At 52.3% G+C, this 24,413-nt stretch overlaps 1 protein-coding gene across 6 annotated transcripts in view; it reads left to right on the forward strand.

The window, feature by feature from the left end:
* GRIP2 (glutamate receptor interacting protein 2) overlaps positions 1–21,578 on the forward strand; it is a 103,769-nt gene extending 82,191 nt beyond the window's left edge. For 4 of the 6 annotated variants that reach the window (XM_025272157.3, XM_044933606.2, XM_044933607.2 and 1 more), the window contains 10 exons: positions 1,632–1,698; positions 1,796–1,941; positions 11,281–11,425; positions 12,231–12,370; positions 12,979–13,158; positions 14,096–14,270; positions 15,932–16,037; positions 17,204–17,347; positions 18,351–18,497; positions 19,468–21,578. In XM_025272157.3, the coding sequence (XP_025127942.3) occupies positions 1,632–1,698; positions 1,796–1,941; positions 11,281–11,425; positions 12,231–12,370; positions 12,979–13,158; positions 14,096–14,270; positions 15,932–16,037; positions 17,204–17,347; positions 18,351–18,497; positions 19,468–19,626 (1,409 nt within the window). In that variant the 3' untranslated portion in view covers positions 19,627–21,578. Of the gene's footprint in view, positions 1–1,631; positions 1,699–1,795; positions 1,942–11,280; positions 11,426–12,230; positions 12,371–12,978; positions 13,159–14,095; positions 14,271–15,643; positions 15,909–15,931; positions 16,038–17,103; positions 17,348–18,350; positions 18,498–19,467 lie in introns of those variants that run through there. The other 2 variants (XM_044933608.2, XM_044933609.2) reach the window with 2 other exon arrangements.
* Positions 21,579–24,413: the final 2,835 nt, after the last annotated feature.

Below are 24,413 nucleotides of genomic sequence, written 5' to 3' on the forward strand. Positions count from 1 at the left end.
ACGGTCACAGACCCTCCCCCAGCCCTCATCTCACTCCGGAAAAGCCGAAGTCCTTTGACTTTGTGTGTGCATGCATGTGAAGTCGCTTCAGTCATGTCCAACTCTTTGCAACCCTATGGCCTGTAGTCTACCAGACTCCTCTGTACTTGGGATTCTCCAGGCAAGAATGCTGGAGTGGATTGCTATGCCCATCTTCAGGGGATCTTCCCGACCCAGGGATCAAACCCGCATCTCCTGTGGCTCCTGCATTGCAGGCAGATTCTTTACCACTGAGCCACTGGGGAAGCCCCCTCTGACTTCCTCTCCTGCCATCTCCCCATCACACCCTGGAGGAGCAGCTGTCCAGAAGGGCTGGTGCTGCAGCTCCTTCTGGCCCCAGACCCCGCAGCCAGTGGTGGTGGAAGTTGAAGCAGTCGCTGGGGAGAAGGTGCTTCCAGCCCAGGAACCTCTGGGCAGGGCCACCAGGTGCAGTGCGCAGGTTGTACATGACGCAAGGTGCCCATTCAAGGTAGACTTAGACTTTTCTGACATTTTCTCAACAGACTAATTAGATGGGGCCCCTTTGTCTCATTTGCAAAGGTGCTGTTTGGGCTAGAGGGACCGCTTTACACCTGATCACTCATGGGAAAACCCATTAACCCAAATGGAGTCTTTCTGCAGGAAAACTCAGCCCCTCGTTGTCTTAGATCGTGTTCCCTGGGAAATAGCCTCTCCCACAAGGAGTGATGTAGACGGGCCTTATTGAGACAGGCTCTTAGGATCAACACCTGTGGGTGGAGGCGACTATAGGACCAGGCAGTGGGAGGAGCTAGGCTGTGATGTACTCAGTAGAGGGCTCCCCCAGTCTTCTTTGCTGGGGAGGCTGCGGGAGCTGAGGCTTCCCTGGTGGCTCAGACAGTAAAGAATCTGCCTGCCAATACAGAAAATGTGGGTTCAATCCAAGTATCAAGAAGATCCCTGGGAGAAGGAAATGGCTACCCACTCTGGTATTCTTGCCTGGAGAATTCCATGGACAGAAGAGCCTGGTGGGCTACAGTCCATGGGGTTGCAGAGTCGGACATGACTGAGTGACTAATACTTTCACTTTCTGTGGGAGTTGTCCTGCATAGAGGCTGGGAGCTGGGCCTTGGCACTGCCGAGTGGACCGGTCGATGGATGTAGACATTGTTTTGGGTGAGGCTGCTCCCTCAACTAAAGGCCATTCCCCAGCAGGATCCTGTTGTAGTGTTCCCAGCCAGCATTCCCTGCAGCGGGCAAGGAAGAACTCAGCTGTTAAGAGTCACTTGGTTCTGGAACCTGGGCCTGTCTGCCCATTGCTGGGAACACAGACACCAGCCAGACACAGCCCCTCAGGGAGCTCCATGTGCTGGAGAATGAGCTGAGTGTGGGAGGTGTCCTGCTTCATCTAGTTAATCTTGGATGTCCCTGTGAACTCTGTGGCCTCATCCCCATATTACAGAGGGGAAACTGAGGCACAGAGAGGGGAGCTGGTTTGCTCACAGTCCACCCAGCCTGGGAGGCATGGGAAGCGGGGCATGGGAAGCGGGGCATGGGGCTCCGAGTCCACGCCCAACTCCTGGGACCCTGAGGCCAAGGTGGCCAAGGATGGGCTTTTGGCTTCTTTCCCCTAGCGGCCAGCAGGAAGCGAGGGGAGCCCCTGGTCATCTCTGACATCAAGAAAGGCAGCGTGGCGCACAGGTAGGGGGGCCCCTGGCAGGGCAGGGGGCTGGCCCACGGGGGTGGGCTGGGCGCCTGCATGTGCCCAGTCCTCCATGTCCCCTCCCTGCTCCTGCAGGACCGGCACCCTCGAGCCAGGGGACAAGCTGCTGGCCATTGACAACATCCGCCTGGACAACTGTCCCATGGAGGACGCTGTGCAAATCCTGCGCCAGTGTGAGGACCTGGTGAAGCTAAAGATCCGCAAGGATGAGGACAACTCGGGTGAGGGCCCTGGTCCCCGCCTACCCACGCCAACCAGACGGTGCCCAGCTGGCAATCTGGTGCTCCCTCCAGCCAAGGATGCCACCCAGGGGCTGCTGGTGGAGAGCCCTTGAATGAAGATGTGGGGTGGCGGGGGGGAAGATGGCAGATGTGTCTCTGTCCCCAGGTCTGGCCTTCTCCAAAGGCCCTTGTGAGGTCTGCTAGAGTTTGAGCGAGACCTGGACCCAACAGGCCCTGCCCACAGCTGCTGGGCACAGATGACTGGGTGTGACAATGAATGGGTGGGGGTGGGGGATGTACCACGGCGTGGGTGGCTGTGAATGAGCTGAGGCTGCAAACTCAGGCACATCTGAGGCTGGACAGGTGACAGAGTGAGAGAATTGGGCCGAAGCTGAGAAAAATGATTCAGTGTGGGTAGACAGAAGGAGAGGGCTGTGGCCACTGGTGAGAATCTTGTTTAGAAGGGCTGCCACCGACTCCCACCCTGGGCAGGAGGATCACTTGTGGGCAGATTTCAGAGTTTTGTTTAAGAAAAACGGGAAATCTGGTGTCGTCTTATAGCCAATATCATCATCACCATCATTATCCTTGTTGTTCTGCGTGGTATGTGAAATCTTTATTATAAAAATGCTGGTTCAGTGTTTCTGCTCTTACTGAAATGGCTGTTTGGGTGGAATGAAACATTGTTGGCAGCAGAAGATGGCCTCAAGTGGTGCCATCTGAAGTCCTCCCATGGGGGAAATGGATGTGTTCATGGCTGAGGGAATGGGTGGATTAATGACTGACGGAATGTTTGAATTAATGGCTGAGGAAATAGGTGTATTAAATAGCATGAAACAATGGGTGTATTCATGGCAGAGTGAACGGATGATATAATGGCAGAGTGAATGGCTGCATTAATGTTTGGGGGAATGGGTGTAATGAATGGAATTAAGGAATGGGTGAATTCATGGCTGAGAGAACGGGTGTATTAAAGGCATGAAGCAACGAGTGTAGTAATGGCTGGAGGAATAGTGAAATAATGCCTGAGAGGAGGGTGAATTAATGGAGAGGAAATGGGTGAAGTAGTGGCCTATGCTATGCTATGCTAAGTCACTTCAGTCGTGTCCGACTCTGTGCGACCCCATAGACGGCAGCTACCAGGCTCCCCTGTCCCTGGGATTCTCCAGGCAAGAACACTGGAGTGGGTTGCCATTTCCTTCTCCAATGCATGAAAGTGAAAAGTGAAAGTGAAGCCGCTCAGTCGTGTCCGACTCTTAGCGACCCCATGGACTGCAGCCTACCAGGCTCCTCCACCCATGGGATTTTCCAGGCAAGAGTACTGGAGTGGGGTGCCATCGCCTACTCCGAAAGTAGTGGCCTAGGGAATGGTTATGTTAATGGCATGACGGCATGGGTGAATTAGCGGCATGAGAGAATGGGCGAATTAATGGCATGAGGGAGTGGGTGACTTGATGGCTAGGGGAATGGCGGAATCAGTGGCTGAAGGAATCTGTACTAGAGATGAGAGAATCGGTATATGAATGGCAGAGGGAATGGGTGAACTGACAGCTGAGGGAGTGTTTGAAAAATGGCTGAGGGGGAGTGGGTGAGGTAATGGCTGAGGCAGTGGCTCTATGCTGGCACAAGGGAATGGGTGACCTAGTCACTAAGAGAACAGGCTGTTTAGGCATGAGAAAATTGGTGTATTGGTGGCTGAGGGAATGGCGAATTAATGGCTGAAGGAATAGGTGAGTGAATGATTCAGGGTTTGGGTAAATTAATGATTGATGGATTGGCTGAATAAGTGGTAGAGAATTAGTGGCTGAAATCATGGGTGAATTAGTGGCTGAAGGAGTGGATAAATTACGGGTTCGGTGATCTGTGACTAAAGATTGAGGTAACTGAACTTATGGTTGAGTGAATGGGTTTATAAGTGACATAGGGAATGAGCGTATTCATGGCATGAGGACATGGCTGAACTACTAACTAGAAAGTCAGGGTGTTAGGCATTAGGGAATTGGTGTATTAGTGGCTGAGGACATTTGTGAATTCATGGCTGAGGGATTGACTGAATTAATGGCTAGGGAATGGGTGAATTAATGGATGGGGGAATGTGTATATTAATAGAGGAATTGGTGTATCAAAGTCTGTGGAAATGGCTCCGATAATCACTGAGGAATTGGCTGAGGTAATAGCTGCAGGATTGGTTGAATTCATGACTAAGGGACTGGCTGTATCAATGGCTGAGGGAAAGGGTGAACTCATCACTTAAGGAATCTGTATTAAAATGAAAGAACTGGTGTATTAGGGCTGGTGAAATAATGGCTAAGGGATTGGTTTAATTAATGGCTGATGGAATGGGTGAATTAATGGCTGAGAGAATATGGGATTTACTGGCTGAAGAAATAGTTTAATGGCCGAGAGAATGTGTAAAAACGTCTTGGGTTGGCTGAATTAATGGGTGAGAGATTTCACAGGAAAGAGGTGGATGTGACTTATGGAATGAATGAACTGATGGCCAAGGTAAAAGGTGATGGCAGGACTGGGTGAACCGGGGGCTTATGACTGAACTCAGCAGCAGAAGGAGCGGGTGATTTAACAACTTAAGTAAATGAGTTAGTGGCTAAGATAATGCAAAACTAATAGCTGAGAGAATGGGTGAATTAATAGCCGATGGAAAGTTTGTATTAGGCCTGAGGGAATGTGTGAATTAATAGCATGAGGAAATGTGTGTTAATGACTGAGGGATTGGTTGGCTGAAGGAATGCCTGAAATATGGCTGAGGGAATGGTTGAATTAATGGATATAGGAATGTGTGTCTTAATGACGGAGGGAATTAGTGTATCAAAGATTAAGGGAGGCCTCTTGCCTTCTGAGATGGCCCACCCTCTCTGTGGAGTGTTTCTGCCAAAGTCGCTCGCACTTTTCAAGATGGACCACACCCTGTCTATGGAATGTGTAACTAAATAAATCCACTTCTTACCTGTCAAACAAAAAATAGGCTGAGGGAATGGCTGAATTTATGGCTGAAAGAATGGTTGAAATAATACCTGAAGGAATTGGTGAACATGAGGTTATGAGGAAAATAATGGTTGAGCAAGTGGATGAAATAATTCCTGAGGGATTGGATGTATTAGGCCTGGCAGAATTGTCGTATTACTGGCTGAGAGTATGGCTGAATTAATGGCTGGAAGAACAGATGAATTAGTGGCTGAGGGTATAGGTGAATTAGTGGCTGAAGGAATGGGGGAATGAATGGCTGAGGGAAGGGGGGAATTAACGGCTTTGGAAATGTGTGACTTAGAGTGGAGGAAATGGGTGAGGATCTTTTCATATGGCATGAGGATATGGCTATATTAATGGGTGTGGGAATAGATTAATGGCTGAGGGAATGGGTGAATTAGGGCTGAGAGAATGCCTGAATTAATGGCTGATGAAATGGATGAATTAATGCATGCGGGTATGTGGTATTATAGATTGAAGGAATTGGTATATCAAAGACTGTGGGAATGACAAATAATGCTGAGGGACTGCTTGAATTAATGGCTGAGGGAATGGTGGAAATAACAGCTAAAGGAATGAAAGACCAGTTCAGTCGCTCAGTCATGTCCAACTCTTTGCGACCCCATGGACTGCAGCACGCCAGGCCTCCGTGTCCATTACCAACTCCCTGAGTCCACCCAAACCCATGTCCATTGAGTCGGTGATGCCATCCAACCATCGCATCCTCTGTCATCCCCTTCTCTTCCTGCCTTCAAACTTTCCCAGCATCAGGGTCTTTTCAAATGAGTCAGTTCTTCGCATCAGGTGGCCAAAGTATTGGAGTTTCAGCTTCAGCATCAGTTCTTCCAATGCATATTCAGGATTGATTTCCTTTAGGATTGACTAGTTATCAATCAATATCCTGAGGCTATGAGTAAAATAACGATTGAGTGAATGGATGAATTAATTCCCGAGGGATTGGGTGTTAGACCTGGGGGAATTGGTGCAGTAATGGGTGAGGGTATAGGCTGGTGGAGTGCCTAAATTAATGACAAACTGAATGGGTGAATTAACGGAGACAGAAATGAGTGATTAATGGATGGGGAAATGTGTGTATTAGTGATTGATGAAATTGATGTATCAAGGCTGTGGGAATGGCTGAAATAATGGCTTCATTAATGGCTGATGGGATGAGTGAATTAATGGGTGATGGAATGAGTAAATTACAAATTGAGGAATTTGGTGAATTAAATATGAAAGGAATAGATGTATTAGTGATGTGAAAATGGGTGAATTAGTGGTATAAGGGAATGGATATGGTAATGGACAAAAAGAATGGATATATCAGTGATTGAGGGAATAGATGAATTAATGGCTGAAAGAATGGGTGTGAAATGCCATGAGGGGATGAGTATGTTATAGATAAAGGAATAGGTATATTAATGGTTCAGAGAATGGATGTATTAATGGCCAAAGGAATAGGTGAATTAATGGTTGAGGGGATGGGTAAATTAGGTGGGTAGTAGGTGAACTAATTCCAAAGGAAATGAATTAATTGATGGCTGAGGGAATGAGTGAATGAATAGCTGCAGGAATAGATGTATTAGAGACTGCAGGAATGGGTGAAATAATGGATGAGGAAATGAGTAAATTGTAAACTGAGGGAATTGGTGAATTACTGATAAATGAGAAGGGAGTAGGTATATCAGTGATGGGGAAATGTGTGAATCCATGGCGTGAGGGAATGGGTGTATTAATGGATGAAAGAATGGTTGTATTAATGGCTGAGGGAATGGCTGAATTAAATGGCTGATGGAAAGGGTCAGCTAATGAGGAATGGATAAACAAATGTCTTAGGAAATGGGGGAATGTGCCTGATGGAACAGATGATCTAATGGTTGAGGGAATAGGTGAATTAATGGCAGAGGGAATGGGTAACTTAAAGGCTGAGGAATTGGCTGAGTTAATGACTGATGGATTAACTGAATTAATGGTTAAGGGAATGGTTGGAATAACAGCTGAAGGAATTGGTGAAATAATGTCATATGGCTGTGAGGAAAATAATGTTGAGCAAATGGGTGAACTATTTCCTGAGAGATTGGGTGTATTAGGCCTGGCAGAATTGATGTATTTCTGAGCATATAGGTGAACTGGTGGCTGAAGGAATGGGTGAAGTGATGGCTCTGGGATTGGCCTAATTAATGACTAACTGCATAGGTGACCTCGGACGTGGGGCAGCTCCTCTCGGCCGTGCTGTGTGCGCCGTCGCAGCCGCCCGTGCTCTGTGATACCAAGGGAGCAGTTCACGCAAAGACGGGCTCGATAAGGACAGAAGTGGTATGGACCTAACAGAAGCAGAAGATATTAAGAACAGGTGGCAAGCATACACAGAAGAATTGTACAAAAAAGATGTTCACGACCCAGATAATCACGATGGTGTGATCACTCACCTAGAGCCAGACATCCTGGAATGTGAAGTCAAGTGGGCCTTAGAAAGCATCACTATGAACAAAGCTAGTGGAGGTGATGGAATTCCAGTGGAGCTCTTCCAAATCCTGAAAGATGATGCTGTGAAAGTGCTGCACTCAATATGCCAGCAAATTTGGAAAACTCAGCAGTGGCCACAGGACTGGAAAAGGTCTGTTTTCATTCCAATCCCAAAGAAAGGCAATGCCAAAGAATGCTCAAACTACCGCACAATTGCACTCATCTCACTCGTTAGTAAAGTAATGCTCAAAATTCTCCAAGCCAGGCTTCAGCAATACGTGAACCATGAACTTCCAGATGTTCAAGTTGGTTTTAGAAAAGGCAGAGGAACCAGAGGTCAAATTGCCAACATCTGCTGGATCATGAAAAAAGCAAGAGAGCTCCAGAAAAACATCTATTTCTGCTTTATTGACTATGCCAAAGCCTTTGACTGTGTGGATCACAATAAACTGTGGAAAATTTTGAAAGAGATGGGAATACCAGACCACCTGACCTGCCTCTTGAGAAATCTGTATGCAGGTCAGGAAGCAACAGTTAGAACTGGACATGGAACAACAGACTGGTTCCAGATAGGAAAAGGAGTACGTTAAAGCTGTATATTGTCACCCTGCTTATTTAACTTATATGCAGAGTACATCATGAGAAACGCTGGGCTGGAGGAAGCACAAGCTGGAATCAAGATTGCTGGGAGAAATATCAATAATCTCACATGTGCAGATGACACCACCCTTATGGCAGAAAGTGAAGAAGAACTAAAGAGCCTCTTGATGAAGGTGAAAGAGGAGAGTGAAAAAGTTGGCTTAAAGCTCAACATTCAGAAAACTAAGATCATGGCATCCAGTCCCATCACTTCATGGGAAATAGATGGGGAAACAGTGGAAACAGTGGCTGACTTTATTTTTCTGGGCTCCAAAATCACTGCAGATGGTGACTGCAGCCATGAAATTAAGATGCTTACTCCTTGAAAGGAAAGTTATGACCAATCTAGACAGCATATTGAAAAGCAGAGACATTACTTTATCAACAAAGGTCCTTCTAGTCAAGGCTATGGTTTTTCCAGTGGTCATGTATGGATGTGAGAGTTGGACTGTAAAGAAAGCTGAGCGCCAAAGAATTGATGCTTTTGAACTGTGATGTTGGAGAAGACTCTTGAGAGTCCCTTGGACTGCAAGGAGATCCAACCAGTCCATCCTAAAGGAAATCAGTCCTGAATATTCATTGGAAGGACTGATGCTGAGGCTGAAACTCCAATACTTTGGCCACCTGATGGGAAGAGCTGACTCATTTGAAAAGACCCGGATGCTGGGAAAGATTGAGGGCAGGAGAAGGGGACAACAGAGGATGAGATGGTTGGATGGCATCACTGACTCAGTGGACATACATTTGGGTGAACTCTGAGAGTTGGTGATGGACAGGGAGGCCTGGTGTGCTGTGGTTCATGGGGTTGCAGAGAGTCTGGCACGACTGAATGACTGAACTGAACAGATACAGATAAATTCATGGCTGAGGGTATAAGTGAATGACTGAGGGAATGGGTGAATTAATGGAGGCAGTTGAGTCGATTAATGACTGAGGAAATGGTGTATTGAAGGCTGAGGGAATGGCTGAATTAAGTGCTGATAGAATGAGTATATAGTGGCCAAAGGAATAGGTCCACTAATTTTTGTGGAAAAAGGTGAATTAATGGCTGAGCAACTGGGTAAACTTATCGCTAAGTGGATGAGTGTATTAAAGCTGGGGGAATTGGTGTATTAATGTTTGAAGGTATAGCAAACTAATGGCTGACTGGGTGAATTAATGGCTCCGGTATTGGCTGAGTTAGTAGCTGAAGGAATGCCTGATTTAATAGCTAAGGAAAAGGGTGAATTACTGGAGGCAGGATGGGTGAATTAATGGACGTAGGAATTGTATATTAATGACTGAGGGAATGGTGTATTAAAGGCTGAGGGAATGGGTGAACTAGTGGGTGTGGAATGGATTAATTAATGGCTGAGGGAGGGAAAAGGGAAAGTGAAGTCGGTCAGTTGTGTCTGACTCTTTGCGACCCCATGGACTGTAGCATACCGGGCTCCTCCGTCCATGGGATTTTCCTGGCAAAGGTACTGGAGTGGGTTGCCATTTCCTTCTCCAGAGGATCTTCCTGACCCAGGGATCGAACCCAGGTCTACCTGCATTGCAGGCAGACGCTTTACCCTCTGAGCCATTAGGGAAGCTGAGGGAGAGCTTGAACTAATTCCTAAGGGAATCAGTGAATTAATGGCTGAGGATATGGGTGAACTAATCTCTGAGCGAATGGGTATGTTAGCCATGAAAGAATTGGTGTATTAATGACTGAGGCAATGAGTGATAATGGCTGAGGGAATAGTTGAATTAACAGCAGATAACGTATGAGACAGGGGCTTCCCTGGCGGCTCAGATGGTAAGGAATCTGCCTGCAGTATGAGAGACCTGGGCTCGATCCCTGGGTCGGGACGATCCCCTGGAGGAGGGCATGGCAACTGACTCCAGTATTCTTGCCTGGAGAATCCCAGGGACGGGGGAGCCTGGCGGGCTACACTTCACAGCGTCTCAAAGAGTCGACACGACTGAGTGAGTAACGTGCAAGCCGTGTGAAACAACAGCCGAGGGTTTGGCTGAATCAAGGGCTCTGGGAACGGGTGATCTGATGTCTCAGTGGATAGGTGGATTAATACTTGAGGATATGGGAAAGTCATTCCTAAGGGAATCAGTGAATTAATGGCTGAGAGAATGGATGAATGAAGAGCTGTGGGAATAGGTGTGTTAGTAGCTGAAAGAATGGCTGAACTAATGTATGAGAAAAGGCTGATTTAATGGTGGAGAGAATTGATGAATTAGGAGCAGAGGAAATCTGTCAGTTAAAGCTGAAAGAATGCCTGAACTAAATGCAGAGTCCATGGGTGTGTTAGTGGATGAGAGAATGGGTGTGTTAGTGGATGAGAGAATGGCTGCAGTAAATGGCTGAGGCAGAGGTGGGTTAATGGCTGAGTGAACGGGTATAGTAGGATCTAAAGGAATGGGTGAACTAATGCCTTAGGGAATGGGAGAATGGGGCTGACCAAATGGGTAAAACTAATGCCTGAGGGAGTGGCTGAGGGTGTAGGTGATTTAATGGTTCAGGGAATGGGTGGAACCAAGGCATGAGGTTATGGGTATATTAATGGAATGAGTGCATGGATGAATTCCTGGTGAATTAATGGTAAATGATATGGGTGAATGAATGACTGAGGGAATGGGTGAATCAGTAGCTAAAAAATGGATTAATGGCTGAAGAAATTGGTGAATTAATAGCTGAGGGAATTTGTGTACTGGGGCTGAGAGAATGGGTGTATTAATGGCTGAGGGAATAGGTATAATAATGGTATGAAGGACTTGAATTAATGGCTAAGGGAATGTTTGAAATTATGGCTGAATGAATGGTTGAGGGAATGGTTGAATGAATGGCTGATGGAATGCCTGAATTAATGGCTGAGGGAATGGCTGACTTAACACAAGGAAAGACTGAGGGAATAGGTGTATTAAGGGAATAACGGGATGAGTGTATCAGTGACTGATAATGGCAGAGGAATTGGGCATATCTGTGATTTAGGGAATGGGTGTATTAATGGAAGCATATGATGAGTGTTGGAGAAGGAACTGGCAACCCACTCCAGTATTCTTGCCTGGAGAATCCCAGGGACAGGGGAGCCTGGTGGGCTGCCGTCTATGGGGTCGCACAGAGTCGGACACGACTGAAGCAACTTAGCAGCAGCAGCAGCAGCATGATGAGTGTGGTGCATTAAAGCTTTGCAGGGTTCTGGGCGTGCCCATCCCTATGCCCCGGCCCCTGATACGTGCCCCGAACCTCTGATGCATACCCACCCTCCACAGATGAACAGGAGACCACAGGTGCCATCAGCTACACGGTGGAGCTGAAACGCTATGGGGGCCCCCTGGGCATCACCATCTCAGGCACAGAGGAGCCTTTTGATCCCATCGTCATCTCGGGCCTCACCAAGCGTGGCCTGGCTGAGAGGTGAGCCAGGGACCTCATGGGGCAGGAGCCGAGCTTTGGGGTCAGTCAAAACTGGCTCTTAGCTTTGTTCCAGTATCGATGGTCTGGGGCCTGTCCTATCCCTCTCTGAACCTCAGTTCCTTAGGTGGGGGCTAGCCCCTGGCAGCCATCCCGATTTCAGGTAAGTGCTGGATAAATCCCTCCCAGGCAGCTCAGTGGGTAAAGAATCTGCCTGCAATCTAGGAGACGCAGGATGCCATCCAACCATCTCATCCTCTGTCATCCCCTTGTCCTCCTGCCTTCAGTCTTTCCCAGCATCAGGGTCTTTTCCAGTGAGTCAGCTCTTCGCATCAGGTGGCCAAAATATTGGAGTTTCAGCTTCAGCATCAGTCCTTCCAATGAATATTCAGGACTGATTTCCTTTAGGATTGACAAATTGAATCTCCTTGCAATCCAAGGGACTCTCAAGAGTCTTCTCCAACACCACAGTTCAAAAGCATCAATTTTTCAGCACTCAGCTTGAAAAGACCACATTAGTATTTGGTAGCTAATAAGCGGCATTCCAAACATCCTCAAAATTCATGCTGAACACTGGTTCCAGAACCTAACTTTAGAGTTGAGCAGGAAAAACCCCTCCCAGATAAAAGACTTGACACCTCTATTAACATAATCACACTGTTTTGTTTTGTTTTTTAATCCCCCACAGGTGGGTTTACCTGGGGTCATCCAGGCTTGTGCTTTGGGTTTCCTGAGTTCCCAGAGGGCAGACCCCCCCCCCCACTTCAAGTCCCTAACTCCCATCCTGTACCCTGTGCCCCCTCCCCAGGACTGGCGCCATCCACGTCGGGGACCGTATCCTGGCCATCAACAGTGTTAGCCTCAAGGGCCGGCCCCTGAGCGAGGCCATCCACCTCCTGCAGGTGGCTGGCGAGACCGTCACCCTGAAGATCAAGAAGCAGCTAGACCGTGAGCCTCACCCCGCACCCTGGGGGCTGTCCAGCCCACTTAGGGACAGAGATCCCTCGGGCACTGTGGCCGGCTTCTTGGGCCCAGCCTCACAAGATGATTTGATTGCTCACCCCGAGGAGGTCCCTGGGACAATGAGGAGACAAGGCTTGGAGTGATGCGCCCGAGGTCACACAGCCACTGTGGAGCTCTCTGGGCCTGAGCCATGCTCTTCATCACCTCCCACCTCAGCCTCCTGGCTCTTAAGGAGCCTGCTTGTTTTCCCTTATGGCTGTCACTTATACGTTCCTCAGTTTCCCCTGTGTTTATCCCCCATGCTTTGGTAGGGAGTGGACACGAGTCCAGACTTTGGAGCTCTCCTTTGAATCTGGGCTCCACTGTTGCCCACCATGTGACCTTGGGTGTGTGGTGCAGCCTTCCCAAAGCCTCAGTGTTCCCGTCTGTGAAATGGGTTTGCCCACTAGCCTGTCTCCCACCTCATGTGTCCACTTGGTCACCCAGGGGCCTGTGATTCCCCAAACCGGGCCGAAGCAGGGAAACAGACTGGGTGGACATCTCTGTCTCCAAGGACAGAAGCCAGTGGCGGTGACACCCGCTCTTCCTCCTAGGCCCCCTTGCACCCCGCAAGTCGGGCAGCCTCAGCGAAGCCAGTGATGCGGATGAAGACCCGCCAGAGGCTCTGAAAGGCGGTCTGCTGGCAGCCCGATCCTCGCCCACTGTGCCCAGCGTGGACAGCGCCGTGGAGTCCTGGGGCAGCTCGGCCACAGAGGGTGGCTTTGGGGGCCCAGGTATCGCCTCGGACCCCTGGACAAGCGCTGTGCTATCTCTGGGCCTTTGCAGGGCCGTGCCCTCCCCCTGCCCCACCAGCTTGCTCCCCCTCTGCTGGCTCCATCCCTTAGGGACACTTCCTGACGGTAGAGCTGATCGGGCCCGTCAGCCATTCTGGCAGCCCCTCACCCTCAGAGCGTGGACCGCAGGCCTTCCTGGACTTTGATTGGCATCCATGGCACAAAGCCGCCCATTCAGATCTCCCCCATGAGGCTTGAGACTAAGGGGTCTGACTTCTGCCTCCTCCATTCCCAGCCCGATGGCTGGCACGCAGCAAGTGTTCAATGCTGATTGTATCCCATCAAAGACAGGAAGGCAGAAAGCTCCCTGCCATCCCTCCTACAAGACCCACTTGAGAGGCCACTCCCCAGGACACACGCCCTCCTGCCCACTGCAAGTGGAGACCCATGGGCGGCCTTGGGGGACGTCTGAATCTTTGATCTCTGTGACCCAGAACCGCAGGGAACTCCCCAAGGCCCAGCTCAGGGAGAAGTGGGATGAGGCCTCGAGGTAGTCTCAGGGGCCCTCGGCCCTGGTCATCCCTCACTGCGTGTCTGCCCGCTTGGTTTCAGCTTCCCCATCTGCAGCCCTGGGTCAGCATCACCCTGCAGGGCAGGACCTTCAGGGCAGGGGGAAGGGGATGGTTAAGAGTGGACCCCTTCTCAGGCTTGGCCACGCTGAGCCCCATGGAGCTGGGACAGGGTCCTGGAGGCCTGGCATTCACTCTGCTGATGGTCATGGGCTTCTGGGGTAGGGGCCTGGGTGGTCTGGGTGGTTCGGCAAGCCTAGAGGAGGGAAAGACCTCTCTCCCAGGCCACCCAGCCAGGCTGGAGGTGGGGCAGGAAGGAGGGCAGAACACATAGAGAGGATGTTCGACACCCTCTCTCCCACCTCCAGGTTCCTACACTCCACAGGCGGCAGCTCGGGCCGTGACCCCCCAGGAGTGGCGGTCCAGCCGGCTGAGAAGCAGTCCCCCCCTGACCGAGCCCCGGAGGACGAGCTATACCCCAGGCCCTGCTGATGAGAGCGTCCCGGAGGAGGAGGAGGAGGAGGACTGGGAGCCGCCCACTAGGTCTGTGGGGGGCAGGGGGCACCCTAGGGGAGGAGGCGGGCTTGGCCTCTCGGCTGGGATGGGCTTAGGGAGCTGGTCCCTGTACCAGGGTGGTGGGCGCAATGGATGAGTCTCGTGTGGCCCCCAGGAGAGGCACCTCCCGGGAGAGGAGAGCAAGCGTGGGGCAGAGCCGTCTCCATTTCAGGAGGCCCAGGTAGGGGTCAGCGAGGCAGCCTGGTTGACTCCCCGACTCCACCCCACCCCACCCTGTGTCTGGCGATCGGCTCTTCTCAGAACCTGAGACGTTGAACTCGGACCCTCCCAACTTGGCCCAGATGGCAGTGGCCCTCCTGCGGGGACCACCTCCCTGCCCCGGGGTGGCTGTGGTCACGAGCGCCAGCCCTGGGCTGCGGGTGTGACGGTGTTTGTGGTGGCGTCTTCGGAGGGATTTGGCTGCCCACGGCTCCTGCGAGGAGCGATCCCAAGGAGTCCCAGCCGCCCTCTTCCCACCTCCGTGCTTCAACCCGACTGTGCCTGCTGCCGAGAGTGCCGTCCCCTCCCATTTCTGGGCCGACGCTTGCTCATCCATCAGACCAGGCTCAAGGTCCCCTCCCCGCGGCAGGCTTCCCTGAGTCTCATAAGGAAGGCCTGCCTCCCTCCGCTGGAACCCACGGCCGTGCACACGAGCCCCCTGGTGGCTCTGGCCGCCTTGGGTCTGCCTGTTAACGACCTGGCTGTCGAGTCTTCTGCGTGGCACCCCTAGCTCAGCCTGGCACCCAGTAGCTGCTCACGCACACACGCCGTGAGATCAGGGGCCTCACCTTAGTCCCCTCCACGGCCCTGCGCCCAGGAGAAGGCCTGGCTCAGCGCGTCTGTAGAATGGACTTGAACGCAGCCCATGGCCTTCTCCGTCTTCTCATCTCTGAAGTGGGAAGGCGAGGGGGGCGCCTCATTTGTATCATCATCCTTGAGGCTCCCTAGGAGATGAAAGCCTGGGTGCCTTCCGGAGAGAGAGAGAGAGTGCTTTGCACACCACGGCACGCTTGATAACGGCCGGGGCTGTGTTGACAGTGAAGGGCTTTGCAGGCGGTGAAGTGTGAAAATGTGGCTCGTTGCGTTCTGATGGGACCTGAGTCTAGAGTGAGAAGGGGCCTGACCTCCTGTGATGGAAATCGGGGCGGGGGGGGGGGGGGCGCGGCCCTTTCCCCAGCCCAGACCCTCATCCTCATCCGTTCGTGTCCACGCCGGCTCCAGCTGTGTCTGTCACTGTCCTGCAATGCCTTGTGTCTGGGCGGGGAGGGGAGGCCAGGGGCTGTCCTCCGGGGCTGCACCATGGATCTCCTCTCTTGTCTGTCTCTCTGTCCGTCTGTGTGTCCGTCTGTCTCTCTCCCCAGGCGTCCTGTGTCACCGCTGTCCGCCCCGTCTCATCTGCCCCTGTTCTAGCCGCTCACCGCCAGTCCCGGTGGCCCCTCACTGCGTCTCCCCCCCATTCCGTGTCACCAGCCACTGCCCCGGGGCCCCAGCACTGCCGCCGAGGACAGCTGCCTTCCAGCCCGCCCGCCCGCCCACCCTCGGGCCCCCCCTGAGCCCAGCGCAGGGTCCCCAGGGCCTGGAAGACGCCTCAGACCCTGCCCGCCTGCCTGCCCGCCGGGAGTTGACGCTCTCTGGTTCCTACGTTGCAGCCCAGCCCCTGGCCCCAGCCGCGAGGAGGGCTTCTGGCGCACGTTTGGGGAAGCCCTCGAAGACCTGGAGTCGTGCGGTCAGTCAGAGCTGCTGAGGGAGCTGGAGGTATGGGCTTGGGCACCGAGGCGCGTGTGCCCGTGGGAGGCAGCACGGTGGTGGGCTGTGCTCCCGTGTCGTGTGTGCCAGTGCACACACCGGCGTCCTCCGGGGGAAGGTGCTGCACACATGCACGGATGGACATGTGTGCGACTGGCATGTGCAGCTGCAAGCATGTTTGGAGCATGTGTGTGCATGCGTGTGAGCACGCTCAGGCATGCACAGTGCAGTGTATCGTCGCAACACGTGTCCGGGTGTGCACATGTCAATGCATAAGGGCAGTTGTGTCTGTGTGTGTGTGTGTGTGCAGCACAGTGGTCTGGCATGGTTGTACGCATGCCCTGGGAAGCTTCTGGATGTCAGCATCGGTAACAGCAGGAAATGCGGGGCCGGGAGGTGAGTGCGGCTGCAGTGAGCTCCACGCCCCCCATGATGGGGCAGGCTGCCCGGGAGACCCGGCTGGGGGTCCTATGGGTCACTCCTGGAGCGCCTTCCCGCTCCGAGATCAGTAATCTACACTCTCTTTATCTGTGCTTGTGCCCTGTTTTTGCTCCTTGGATTTTTGATTGAGCTTTTTTTCTCTATTAGTCTTGCCAAGTACTTGGCTCATCAGAGAGTCAAGTTTTGTTCATTCTCTCTCACATTTCATTGGTTTTTTGTTTACCCTTTTTCACATTTTGCTTCCATATTCCCTTCCTTCTACTTTACTTGTGTTTTAAGTCCTGATACTTTTCCTGGTTTCTCAACTCCTTAATATTCAATCTTTCTTGTTCCCTAACATTTATAGATACGAATTTACCTGTAAGCCCTTGCTTGACTGCATCCCATAAACTCTAAGTTGTGGTACTTTTATGGTCTATTCAATTCCTAATATTCAAAAAATTTCCATTGTGATTTTTGCTGAAGCCCTTTAATTACACTTCTAGAAGCGGGGTGTTTGATTTTGGAACTGCATATGTTTGGTTTTATTTTTTGATGCCAACTTTAAAACCCATTCACACTGGGTTGTGAAACTGCATTCGATTTGATACTAACTCTTGGGAGTTTTTGTAAGACTTCTTTCTTGGTGGCCAAGGACGTGATCAGCTTTAGTAACCGTTTCGGATACGCTTGCAAAAGTTTGCTGACGGCAGACAGAGCGGGAAGCATCTGAGTGGAGGGCTGTGTCCCCTCAGGCGTCCATCATGACAGGCACCGTGCAGAGCATGGCCCCGGAGGGCAGGCCCGGCCACCGGCCCTGGAGGAGGAGCCGGGAGCTGCGGGCCTCCCCCAAAGAGACGCAGGAGCTGCTGCTGCCAACGCCCGTGGAGATGCACAAGGTGGGCACTGGGGCTCAGGGTGCGCGGGAGGCCGGGGTGCATGTCCCGATGCGGCCCCAGCTGGGCCCCGCTCCTCTCCAGGCTTCATTCTCCTCCACCAGTAAAACACAAGAGTAGGTGGAAGGGAGAGTTTTCCAAAACTCCTGCCATTTGGGTGAAACATACACATATACATTCATGCACTCGTGTGCACGCACACGCACACACACACACACACACACACACACTCTTGTGATGCTTTTCTTTAAGTGGACTCACTTCTATCCCACTTCAGTGATTGTGTGTGTGAGTATATGCAATGTATAAGCTTGTCGCGTGTGTGTGTATATATATGTATGGCGGTGCCTGTTTAGTCGCTCAGTCGAGTCCAACTCTCTATGACCCCGTGGACTGTAGCCTGCCAGGCTCCTCTGTCCGTGGCATTCTCCAGGCAAGAATACTGGAGTGGGTTGCCACTTCCTATTCCAGGGGATCTTCCCGACCCAGGGATCGAAACTGCGTCTCTCGCGTCTCCTGCGTTGGCAGGCGGATTTCGTTACCGCTACCGCCACCAGGGAAGCCCATATGTGTGTATGCGTGCATGTCGCTACCTTCAAGGAAAGGCCAGCATTTTTGTCAACTATAGGCTACAGTCTAGGAAAATAGGATACACAGGAGGAAAGAGACCTCTGGCCCCATAATAGTCTTCAGGAGATTCTGAGCTCTTTGGTGGGCAGGGCAATGGGAAGTGTCAGAGGCTGGTGAGCGCACATGGCCACCCTACGGAGACGTTGTTCTGGAACGGAAGCGGGAAGACTGAAAAGGAATGGAAAGGAACTCGGTTCCTATGGCTTCTGCGGTGACTGAGTGCTGCAGACTGAGGGTCCCCAGAGGCCGGGGGGCATCCAGGTGGGCTGGGGCTGAGTCCGAGAGGCATCTGATGCCAGCCCAAGAGACTTGGGCAACTGTGGGATGCTGGGGGAAGGTCAGGGCTCCAGAGGGCCCCATCTCCTGCTGCTCCCAGGTGACGCTGCACAAGGACCCCGTACGGAGTGACTTCGGTTTCAGCGTCTCAGACGGCCTCCTGGAGAAGGGCGTCTACGTCCACACCGTGCGGCCTGATGGGCCAGCCCAGCGTGGGGGTCTCCGGCCCTTTGACCGGGTTCTCCAGGTAACACCGGGGTGGGGGTACCTTTTATGGAGTGGTCTTCCCTAGCCCCGGGGTGGGGAGAAAGCCCAATGTCTACCCTGGCTGAGCGGCCTTGGGCAGGTGGCTTCCCGTCTCTGAGAGCCAGCTGCTTCATCTGAGAGAAGGGGCTGACCGCACAGTTTTATCAGTGAGGTTAGGCTAAGTTATGCTGTGGTAACAACCCCACATCTCAGTGGTTTTTAAGTATTTCTTTCCTAAAATATTTTTATTTTCGTTTTGGCTGTGCTAGCTCTTGGTGGCTGTGCTCAGGCTTTCTCGTGGGGGTGCGTGGGCTTCTCACTGGTGGCTTCTTGCTGCAGAGCCCAGGCTCTAGGCTATGCTGGTGGCTTCTGTAGTTGGGGTATGCAGGCTCTAGAGCGCTGGCTCAGTGGTTGTGGTATGCTGGCTTAGTTGCCCTGTGGCACGTGGGATCTTCCTGGACCAGGGATTGAACCCAGGTCGTCCCTTGTATCGGCGGGCAGATTCTTAACCACTGGACCAACAGAGAAGTCACCAAATCTCAATGATTTAACGCACATGAACATTTATTTATCACCTCTCCTATATGTCCACCGCGGGTCTTATTCCACCCGGGCTTGGGGAGGGTCCACCCTCTAGGAAATGCCCCAGACTCCATGGCAACTAAGTCATGCAACCTCACAGCAAGGGAGCCTGGGAAATGTGAGTGGGCACACCCTTGCTCATGCCCCTGCTGGGCAGGAGGCTCAGCGTGTGGTCTGCTTGTGATGTTAACAAACAGAGAGAAGGTGCAGGTGTTAGAGGGTGAAGGATGCGTGGAAGGGCTAAAAGAGTTAAATGGGAGTGCCCGCCTCTGTGCCAGTGTTCAGACTGACACGTGTCTGGGCCGGGCAGGGTCTGTGTGTTGGGAAGTCCTCACCCACTTGAGCCCGGCTGAGTGGACGCCGTCTGCCCCATGGCTGTGCATGTGCAGGTCAACCACGTCCGCACGCGGGACCTCGACTGCCGCCTGACCGTGCCGCTCCTGGCCGACGCAGGCGATGTCGTGGAGCTGATCATCAGCCGCAACCCGCTGGCCCAGACCAGCCGGTCCCCGCGAGCGCCCGGCCCCAGCGGCCCACGGATGCTCTGAAGTCGGCCTGTGATCTGGACATCCAGGAAGATCCTGGCTCCCACGCCTGCAGCCGGACTGGAGAAGTGGCCACTCGCTTGCTCGTCTGTCGTCAGGCAGGCTCGGACCAGACTTTGTCCTCCAGATCTGTGGTGGCAGGGGTCTGGGCCTGTTCCAGTGACATCGAGGTCTTTCTCCAACTGGACCTCTGAGATGTGCCAGGGTGGGGCGGGGCACCCAATAGAGGTGAAGGCAGGTTGCTCAGCCAGGAGTAAAGGGGCTACTCCAGGTCCCTGCAGGGCCCCTGGGAAGAGCGTCCAATGTGGGCACAGCTCAGCACCACGCAGGGAGCGATCGCCCAGCAGAGCTGTAGAGCCGAGTGACTGCAGGGCAGGAGTGAGCTCCCTGTGTGGTCACAGGCAGGGATGTGCAGCTTCTCGGGGATGGTTAGTTTCCCCTCAGGGGCGCATCTAGGGTGAGGCTGGGGGCTACTTGATCTGGACGGCCTCCCGCCAGGAACGACGGAAGGGGGCCAACCCCTTTCTCTCCAGAATCTGGGTCCAGGGCTCACCGGCACACCCTCCCATGCCGCACTCAGGAGACTTGGAGCCAGGGCGTCTCGAATCCCAGGCCCTCTGAGCAGTTCTTCCATTTCTGAGACTCTGGTTGAAGCCTCTGTGACTTGTGATCGCATTTCTGGGCCCATTGGGTGAGCTTCCACAAAGCGGGCTTCAGGCTGTCCGTCTCTCCCCCTGCTTTCATCGGATGCGTGGCCATTGCCCGGTACGAGCGCACCCTTCTCAGCCCAGGCCCCTCAGGGCAGGAGGGAGTCGTTCTCGGACCGAAGACCCAGGGGTGTTCCATTTAGCTGCTGTGACCGTAAAGATGGGGAAGCGTGGAAATAGGATGCATGTGAGGGGATCCAGCTCCTCACCAGGCTGGTGGAGGAGGGGGCAGAAGCAGATGGAGAGACTGGAGGGGCGGGGGGAGACAGGCCATTCCTCCTCATTCCTGGGGGCAACAGTGTCCAAAGGGGTCATGGAGGGAAGTGGATTCTTGCTTGAAAATCTGGAAGCACCAGCATCGCTTAAAATGGTTTTCCTCATGTTCTGCTACCTTTGGGTTTGGAGAAGGGCCCGGGACATCTACCTGGAGGTCAGGACTGGGCCCCCCACCCCACCCCCGGATGGAGGTGGGCAGAAAGCATTCAGCCAGTTCTCCGGCTGTGCTTGGACCCTGCCCAGCTCCTAACAGGGTCCCAGGAAAACAGAGGCGCCGCCCGCCTGCACCTTCCACCTCCCACCCCTGTGTCCCCAGAATAATGCTCTTCCCCTCAAGGGGCTTGGTGAGGACCCCAGAGCTGTGCTGTTTGCACGCTGGGTCACTGCGCATTGCCATGTGGCCCCTGTGGGCCGACCCCTCTGCACGATTAGGGCAGGGACGGTCTCAGAGCCGGTTCTGCCTGTTGGAGGAAGATGCGCCCTGAACCTGGCCAGCCCCCCCATCCTCGGGCTGAGGCCTCCGCCATTCCCCCAGACGTCTGCAGCCGGGCCCTGCAGGTGAGCCTCCTGGCTGCAGCCGGCCTTCTCATATGCAACATTCCTCTGTCTTCTCACGGGGACTGGTCACTCGCAGAATCCACTTTTCCTGACACCCGTCTCCCCAGCGAGCATCCTGCCTGCCTATGCATTTTCAGTACAGCCCCCCGCCACGTGCCCCTCCCACCCCTAAAAGCTGTATTTTTCTCTGGCTGAGATTAGAGCATATTCCTTGTAAAGTATTTTTCTACAAGGGGTTTTCTTAGGGCTCTCGGGAAGCACAGCGTGACAAGGGGTGCCAAATTGTCAAGGCCATTTGGGGTCTGTCTGGGGACACGTGTATAGACCTCCCCCCGCCAAGTTGCAATGACTTGGGGGTTGGGTGGGAGATTGCTGTTGGGTGATTTTTTAAAAAAATAAAACTATTTACAACCACCTGGATTAGGGTGCCTGCTTTAAAAAAATAAATCATTGGCTTGTGATACCTCTCTCAATTACTGATGATGGTTTTCACGACACAAGGGAAAGTAATTGTTAAAATTTTTATGGAACCACAAAAGACCCAGAATTGCAAAAGCAATCCCAAAGAGAAAGAACATACGGCAAGGCATAAGCCTCCCAAACTTTACACAGCACTGCAAAGCTACGGTCATCAAAGCAGCATGCCGCTGTCAGAGAAATGATCATATAGATCCATAGAAGGGAATACAGGGCTCACAGATAAACCCACAAGCATCTGATCAATTAATCTTCGACAAAGGAGACAAAAATATACAGGAAGAAGATACTGCAATCCCGATACTTCTACACACTAAAGTTGTTACGGGCAGCATCCATGAGGCAGTAGCCTTTCTTTACATCTCTTTGTGCTTACTGGGGGAGCTAGAGCCTTAGGGGACGTGTTCTTCATGAAGAATGCGCCTGAGCAAAGAACTACGGGCCTGTGTCTCACCACTTATGCCCCCTTAAGATTCAACCGAGACAAAAAAACATCCCAAGCCTTGCACAAATGGCCTCCTCAGTGGCCGGTGGTTCATAGAAGGGGTAACTCGGAGCAGGGAGGCTGAGGTGGGGACCCGACACCAGGGCACGCAGAGGCTACGTGAGGTTTTTTAAACTCCTCCTGGCCAGAAGGTCCACCATCGCTCAGGGGTACCAGGCTTGCTTTAGCTGTAGGACGGTCTGCCTAGATCTGGAGACTGCGGTCGTATCGGGAGCAAAACAGATGTGTTCCAGGAGCAAACTGGGGCTTGGTCACAAGCACACACACGCCAGGCCTCTCAGCCCCAGTGCGGTTCAGCCATGGGACCCAAGCTGGCTCAGACTCCAGGGACGTAATACCAAGCAGCCCAAGACGAGGAGGACAGAGCATTATGCAAGGCCTTTCCTTTCATTACTTTTTCTTTCCAGTTCCATTTTTATGACATGCTGGAGTATAGTTGATTTACCCTGTTGTTTGTTTTCGATGTACAGCAGCTCGACTCGACTTATCGGCTCAGTTCAGTCACTCAGTTGTGTCCTGCTCTTTGCAACCCCATGGACTGCAGCGCGCCAGGCCTCCGTGTCCATCACTATCTCCCAGAGCTTGCTCAAACTCATGTCCATTGAGTCAGTGATGCCATCCAACCATCTCATCCTCTGTTGTCCCCTTGTCCTCCCGCCTTCAGTCTTTCCCAGCATCAGGGTCTTTTCCAGTGAGTCAGTTCTTCACATCAGGTGGCCAAAGTATTGGAGTTTCAGCTTCAGCATCAGTCCTTCCAATGAATATTCAGGACTGATTTCCTTTAGGATGGACTGGTTTGCTCTCCTTGATTTATACATAGAGCATATCTCTTCACTTTTGGATCTTTTGCAGTTGAGAATTCCAGAAGTTTGAGGAGCGTTCCATGTGCTGAATCTCAGGTCCTGTATATTATCTGTTACACACACACACACACATATTTCTGCATATGTCAATCCAGGCCTCTTCACTTGCTGCCCCACCATCTCCTCCGTTTCTGTAACCCTCCTTCTCTGGCTGAAGTCTCTGAGCCACTCTGTCGTTTGCAAAGTCGGTCTCTTCCATCTGTGCTTCAACCCCATCCACGTGTGATGGTATGTCTTACCTGCCCTCCTCTGTGTAAAGCAGTTCAGCTGGTGGAGGGTCTCCATGGGTGCATCCGTTTTGTGGCCAGTGGCGCATCTCATCCCTTTTTCTGGCTAACAGTCCGTCGTCTATTTCTAGCACGGCTTCCTTTTCCACTCGTTTCCGGGTGGACAGTTTCCTGGTTGCTCTGCGTGGGCACAGGGAAACAGTGCCGCCGTGAATGTTGGGGTGCATTCTTTTCCAGTTAGAGCTTTCTTTGGACATACATCCAGGAAAGAAAATGGCAAATCAGGGGCCTGTTCTGCTCTAAGCGTTGTTCAGGATGTCGGAGAGCATTTTATGGTGGCTCTTAGCAATGTACATTCCCAGCAACAGTGTAGGAGGGCTCCTTTCCTCCTTGGTCACTCCAGCAGTTACTGTTTGTAGACTTTTAGTGAATGGACCTCCTGCTTGGAGGAGTGACCTCTCTTTTGTAGGTTTGCTTGGCATTCTCCTAAATATTAGGGATCTTGAGCATCTTGGGGTACGGTTTATTTATCTTGAGCATCTTGGGGTACAGTTTATTTATCTTGAGCATCTTGGGGTACGGTTTATTTATCTTGAGCATCTTGGGGTACGGTTTATTTACTTATTTCTCTATCCCCAGTGTGAGTATATTTACTTCTTCAAATTGACTTCCTGAAAGTCAGCTGAGATTCAAATTTTTTTTAGCATTATCTACTGCAGGCTTTTTCCTGAGAATAGGGTTATTGACACAACCCAGGCCTTGTGAATCAGAAGGGAAAATAAACTTGCGGGAAAGTTGTTGTTAGAGGAAACGTCCACAAGGTGGCAGCACTTCTTCATGCCCACCTCTGGCTCTTAGGGCCACCAAGCTAGAGGGAAAGGCAGCTTCCTGGGCTGGGAGTGAGCATGGGATGTGCCTTAGCAAACACCCAAGGGCATTTCATTACTCCCCCTAAAACGTCACCACCGCGCCCCTTCAAGACTGGTCACGATGAGGGCCCCTGTACGCTGCTGAGACTGCTCATTGCCCAGGAAGCTGGACTGTCAGGAAGAAGGCTCGCGCTGGGAAGCCCAGCCAGCACCGGAGAGGTGGAGGCCAAGTGACTCCGGCCTCCAAGATCCTCGCTGCCGGGATACCGTTGGAACTCTGGGCCGAGCCACAGCCGAGAAGGCAGTAG

This window comes from Bubalus bubalis, chromosome 21, assembly GCF_019923935.1.
Source record: "Bubalus bubalis isolate 160015118507 breed Murrah chromosome 21, NDDB_SH_1, whole genome shotgun sequence".
NCBI lineage: Eukaryota > Metazoa > Chordata > Mammalia > Artiodactyla > Bovidae > Bubalus > Bubalus bubalis.